A 6,000-nucleotide genomic window follows, 5' to 3' on the forward strand; every position below is an offset into this window, starting at 1 on the left:
CTGTTACAGCCTTTTCTTTGGCCTCAGGTCAGTCAGACCTGGGAGGTTCTGGGTGCTTATTGCAGGCACCTATGCTGTGCGCCTCTTCTGGAGGTTGCACCAAATCTCGCAAGCCTGGTAGGTGGGTTCTCCTGGCAGCTCCCCGAAGCCACCGGCCACACTTTGGCCCCACTCGGAGCTGATGGATGTGCCCTCGCGGGCGGCTCTGTTGCAGGGGTGCTGGACCAGCGAGAAGCCCTCACCACTTTGGGCAAACGCCTTGCCCAGATCTCCACAGATCCTCGGCTGGCAAAGGCCATTGTCTTGGCATCCATCTACCGTTGCCTCCACCCTCTGCTCGTCATCGTTTCCTGCCTCACCCGGGACCCCTTCAGCAGCAGCCTGCAAAACCGTGCGGAGGTGGACAAGGTGAGGAGCCTCTCCTAGAGGAGGGTAGAAAGCAGGGAGGGAAGGGGCTGACACATCTGTCTGTCTTCCAGGCCAAGGCTGTTCTGAGCCGGGAGAGTGGGAGCGATCACCTCGCGTTTGTCAGAGCTGTGGCAGGCTGGGAGGAGGTGCTGAGACGCAGAGACAGTCGTGCCAGGGATAACTACCTGCAGGACTATTACCTGTATGGCCCCAGCCTTCGCTTCATCAATGGTGAGTCCCAGAGGCCTGCTTCTCCCCTCTGTCCCCTGAAAAGGCTGAAGCACTGGTGAAGAATGTGGTGCAGAAATGGGGTAGACTGGGCAGGTGACTGCTGGACTGGGCACAGGTTCTGGCTTTGGCACTCGTGAGTGCAGGCATAGCCCTGGGTGACAGGGAGGCCACAGGCAGGACAGGTCTCCTGTCCCAGCGCCGAGGCTGAGCCTCCAAATCCAGAGCTGGTGCTGCCCTGCTGAGGTTCTTTCATTCAGTGGGGCGAAGGAGAGGGTGAATCTCATTCCCTGGGACTGTCTCCTCCCTGTAGGCCTTGTCAAGCAGTTCTCTGAGAACCTCTACGAAGCCTTCCTGGTGTCGTCCCCATCTGACTGTACCATGCCATCGTCTGTATGTAACCAGTACAGTGAAGAGGAAGAACTCGTCAAGGGGGTCCTTATGGCTGGGCTCTACCCCAACCTCATCCAGGTACTGGCTCCCCACTCTTGCCATTGCTCTCCTGGGCTTGCTGGTCACTGCGGGTAGCATGGAGAAGCGTTGAGGTGCCAGAGATGCTTGCGCTCTCTTGGAGCGTGTGTCCTAGGCGGGCTGACTGCTTGTGCTTCTGCCTGCTGCTCCAGTGCTGTGTCCCTGGGTCCCTCCTCGGGAGGAGTGGCCCCCCCAGCCTGGACAGGTCTGTGCTCGGGTTCTTGTAGCTTAGTCTGGGAGCCATCGAGGTGGCGTCTTCCTCCTCCTGTTTGCTGCCTTTGCACGGTGTTCGGTGACTGCCAGGTCTGGTCACCCCACGTATGTAGTCTGCTAACACAGCGGAGCTTCTGCCAGCGGAGCAACATACTTGCCTCTGCACATTTAGGAGAGATGGTTGTGGGGAAAGCCGGGCTGGCTGCTTGCGGGCTGTGCCTGCCAGTTTTGCAGGTGTTTGAGATGTTCCTCTCCTTTCAGGTGAGACAAGGCAAAGTGACCCGTCAAGGGAAGTTCAAACCCAACAGCTACGCGTATCGGACAAAGGCTGGCACTGTTCTGCTCCACAAGTCAACAATCAACAGGTGGGTGACCTGTGTATGTCTGTGACCGTGGGAGGGTGGGGACCCCACACCACGCACTTCACAGCACCAGCTGGCTGTGCTGAGGACCCCAGCACTGCCTCGGACACGTGTGACGGTACCGGAGTACGACACGTCTCTGCCCGTCGTTGACGAAGCTGTTCCCCTGTGCAGGGAGGCATCCAAGCTGTACAGCCGCTGGCTAACATACTTCATGGCGGTGAAATCCAATGGTGGGGTGTTTGTGCGGGACTCCTCCCAGGTCCATCCGCTGGCCGTGCTGCTCATGACCGACACGGATATCCACGTCCGAGGTGAGTGCTGCAGCAGCTGCGGGGTTGATGCATCCACCTGTGCATCCTCTTGTGCCGCTGCAGGCTCCTCCTGCCGCGCCTGATGCCCCGGGCACCCCGCTCCTACAGCTGTACCACGGTCTGAGGGGCTGCAAGGTGGCTACCCCCATCTCTGCTATCGGCGCTGCTTCTTCCCTTGGCCAACTACCTTCCCCTGCTTTCTAAGCCTCTTGCTTTGGACTGGGTGTTGCTGTAATGGGGCCACAAAGGCGATGATCTGTGAGCTGTTCTCAGCCGTAGCTCTCCAGGGAGACGAGGAAACCAAGCCACAGGCAGGCTGAGTGAGCAGGCTTGTGCCTGGAGGCTCATCCCTGGGGAATGAGGAGTTGGGCTGGTCTTCAGCCATGGCTGGTGCGTGGGGAGGAGCGAGCCCTTCTCCCCGCAGATGTGTTGCTTTAGCCTGTGGGTTTTTGGCAGCGCTGCAGTTGGTCTCTAGCCCTTGAGCTCACGCGGGCTGTGCGATCAGTCACCTCCTGTGGGAAACAGTGGGAGGATCCCAGTGCGATGGGTCAGAGTGCTGCCTGGCTCTTGTGGGAACTGTTTGACCCAGTTGAGTCCCCACACTCTCGGCTAAAACGAGCGTGGGGAGGACCTGCGCTGCCTCTGCTAACAGTGGTGGAGAGGGCCGAGTGGCCAGCGCAGGCTGGAGCAGGTCGGCACCATTCCTGCTTCTCACCTCCTCTCTTCTTCCCACTAAGATGATGGCTGGCGAGCAACAGTCTCCCTGACAGACAGCGATCTCCTGGTGCTGGAGGGAGACTCCTACACCATCCGCCTCCTGCGTGATTTCCGTGTGTCGCTCTCCAAGATGGTGGAGACGTGCCTGTGCTATGAGATGGCAGCCATCCCTGGGGACCTGCACCACCAGCACAGCCAGCTGCTCGACATCCTGGTGGATCTGCTCAAAGGCCCTCCTGGCAGCTTTGGTGCTTAGGCAGAGCTGGAGGATTGTGTGGGGACTTGTAATTTGTATAAAGATGTTCACAAATGTTTATTTAAATAAAGTTCTATTTATCCCTTGTGAAGTCATCTCTCTCCATCCTAGAAGATTAATGTTGTCTGAATCTCCTGCTGTCGGCTCCGTGCATGGTCACCGCGTAGGAAGAACCAGCGCAGTACCGCCTGGAATGGACTGGAAGTGCCGATGGACCCTGACGCGAGCTTCGTGGGCGCCCACCTCCTCCGCTCTTAACAGCGTCAGTCCCTGAACTGGAAAGCAAGGACACAGCGGCTGCGGGCCCTCCTCTGCCCCATCCCCACAGGGCCGGGCTGGAGCAGCTCTGGTGCGAGAGCTACTCCGGGCTCAAGAGGAGGACGGATGTCTTGGCTTTGCGGCTGTGCCTGCTCCGGGGGCCGGGGCCGGGCAGAGCGTGGATCCAGCAGCTCTGGTGCAGGGTGGTGATCGATGTCGTCTTCACTCTCCCCGCGCCGGGTGCCCCGAGGACGACGTCGGAGGGGAGGAAGCCCTGAAGGCGCCGGATGAGGCGCCGGACGAGGGACGTGACATTCCACGCGGGATCTCCGAGCCTCACAGCGGGGCCCTGCCACCCCACAGCGCGAGCGCAGTCGTGGCGTTATGAGTGTGAGATGTGACTTGTCGTTCCTGATCTGCCTGTACTTTTTGTCCTCTTGCGTTGTTATTATTTTCTTTTTTATTATTTTTAATTTCTTGTTCTCCCTACGTCAAGGAGGCCGGATCCCTGTAACTTGTGCAACACAGGATGTGATTGTAGATGCCAGTCTGCCTGTGAGCGCTTTCTCCTGCGGGAAGCCAGGAGCATAGGCACAAAATTCTTTGTTTTCTATGAACAGGGACCATATTTCTGTGGAAGGAGGATTGTGACAGGCACAGCATTAAGTGAGAAATCTGGAGTTTAATCCCAGCTTTGCCTTGGATTCCCTGTCAAATGAAGACAGTGACCTACCTCACAGGGCTGTTGTGAGGCTTCGTTATTGTTTGTAACGCATGTGAGCCCTCGGGCTGGACAGTGCCGGAGAGGAACAGGTACTTCACACTCGGTTTGGAGGCGGTGGGCTGTAGCTAAAGGGTTGTGCCCTCATGGGGTGGAAGCGTTGCGGGGCTGCGAATGGTGCTGGAGGGAGGGGCGGCTGCCGCTTTCCCCAGCAGCTGAGCAAAAGGCAGTCGCAGGGCCTGGGATCATTTGTTTTTATTCACGGTTTCTTACGCTCTTTGTATCTGAAATCAAGGCGAGGTTTGACCGCGCCAGCCGGGGCGCGCTCCGCTGGGTAATGGAAGTGGCAGAAACGCGACAGCCGAGCGCGGGTGCGAGGCTGTTTCTGCACACGGGAACGATGGCAAAGGGGTTCCTGCCCTGGCAGCGTCCGCCCCGCGCTCGGGACAGGAGCCGCCTTCCTCGGGGGCCGCCGTTTGGTTCTCCTAGTTGTTCTCTACTACGATTTAGTTTACTCGTCATGGGCTTTAATTAAACGGAGCTGTGGCCTCTGCCATCTGAGCTGATGTACTGTTGCAGGGGTGTGCGGGAGCCCCCCAGCTCCAGTGGCTGTGGGCGAAAAGCACAAGGGCGGGGGGCTGAGGGGGGGCTGGTGGCCAACTCCAGCGGTGGGAGCCGGGGCTGGAGGCGTTTCTGGTCCTGAGCCTCCTGGCTCCGCTCCCCGGGGCCGTGGTGGATGAGGCAGCGCGGGGCCTTCGGCGTCCTGCAGCCTGTGTTCACGCAAAACTTTTCATCTTCATTTCACTTGCTTGAGGTTGTCACTATTATTTGACCAGTGTTTGTTTCTTTTGGCCTGTATAATGGGCAGTATGGTTTTCCCTTCCAGCAGGTTTAAAAAAAAAAAAAAGACAAAAAAAAAAAAAAAAAGACTAAGCTATTGTCTAAATGGTTCAGAACTAGTGTGATATTGGGATACTTCAGTGGCTGTTATGTGATACTGGATCTTTTTACAACATAGATTAAAGACAATAAAAAGGGATAGAGTAGTAACTGCCTCTGTCCTCTTCATTCTTTCTTTCCTATTCATTTATTTTTAACAGCTGAGTGAAGTCTGAAGCTTGTTATTTTCTTGCTCCTTGTGGGGCTGCTCTTCCTCAGCCGGGAGCGGAGAACCTGCTCTCAGTTAAAGCCTTCAGGAGCCAGAGGCGAGCTGAGGGGGGATCGCAGCCGTCCCCCCAGGCAGCTGTCAGGACCCAGAGGCACCAGGAGCACTTTGGTGCTGTGTTTCCCGGGGGGGAGCTGCGGCAGCTGTGGCTGCCAGAGGCAGGGGATTTTCCCCGCAGGGCTGGGGAAGCGGGATGGGAGCTGGTGGCTGCTGCTCCAGGCACAGGGATGTGGGCGAAGCCTCCGGGGGTGGCCAGCGGCTGTGGGACAAAACCCGGACAAGGGCACGGCTGTTGGGCTCTCCGGCCAAGCCCGGCCTGGGTGTGAAGCCCGAGTGCACAGCCTGCCGCAGACAAGGTAGAAAACCTTTCTGGTTTTAAGAGCAGGCAGGGGGGGCAGCTGCTGTAAGGGGGTGGGTGGTGCCTCAGCCCCCCTGCTTTAGTCACAGCTGTGTCTGGAACCTTGCTCTTGCCCTGGAGCCGGGCTTGGCCACTGCTCAAAGAGGAGCCCCGTGGGATGGGGAGAAGGAAGAAAGGCCCAGGTCGGTGCCAATCCAAAGGGTGTGTGTGCCAGCAGCGCTGCCCGCTGGCTGTACCAGCCGTGCTGCTCTGCTCACAGGCACCAAGGGCTCACCTTGGCGGGAGGGGGAACAGGGGGGGCAGCAGGTGCCTGGTGTCAGCCCAGCACCCCCCTCCCTGCTGAGCCCAGGCAGCAAAGGGGGCAGTTGCCCCTGGCTGAAGGCATCGGAGACAACAAAACTCCTTCCCCCCCGTCTTTCTGCACGGCTTCCTCTGCCACCAGCAGGACATCAGGTGCCCCTGACTGTGCCACCGCCTCCCCGGCCCAGCCTTCCCACCCTCCCCACAAACTCACGCCCATGCTGAGGAG

The 6,000-nt window shown here is 58.5% G+C and overlaps 1 protein-coding gene across 5 annotated transcripts in view; it reads left to right on the plus strand.

Moving 5' to 3' along the window:
• The window catches only part of DHX30 (DExH-box helicase 30), a 37,132-nt gene extending 32,134 nt beyond the window's left edge, over nt 1-4,998 (plus strand). For all 5 annotated transcript variants that reach the window (XM_030008092.2, XM_030008091.2, XM_030008087.2 and 2 more), the window contains 6 exons: nt 215-408; nt 480-639; nt 950-1,107; nt 1,582-1,685; nt 1,857-1,996; nt 2,734-4,998. In XM_030008092.2, coding sequence (XP_029863952.1) covers nt 215-408; nt 480-639; nt 950-1,107; nt 1,582-1,685; nt 1,857-1,996; nt 2,734-2,969 — 992 coding nt within the window. In that variant the 3' untranslated portion in view covers nt 2,970-4,998. The remainder of the gene's footprint in view (nt 1-214; nt 409-479; nt 640-949; nt 1,108-1,581; nt 1,686-1,856; nt 1,997-2,733) is intronic.
• Nucleotides 4,999-6,000: the final 1,002 nt, after the last annotated feature.

This window comes from Aquila chrysaetos, chromosome 3 (genome assembly GCF_900496995.4).
Source record: "Aquila chrysaetos chrysaetos chromosome 3, bAquChr1.4, whole genome shotgun sequence".
Classification (NCBI taxonomy): domain Eukaryota; kingdom Metazoa; phylum Chordata; class Aves; order Accipitriformes; family Accipitridae; genus Aquila; species Aquila chrysaetos.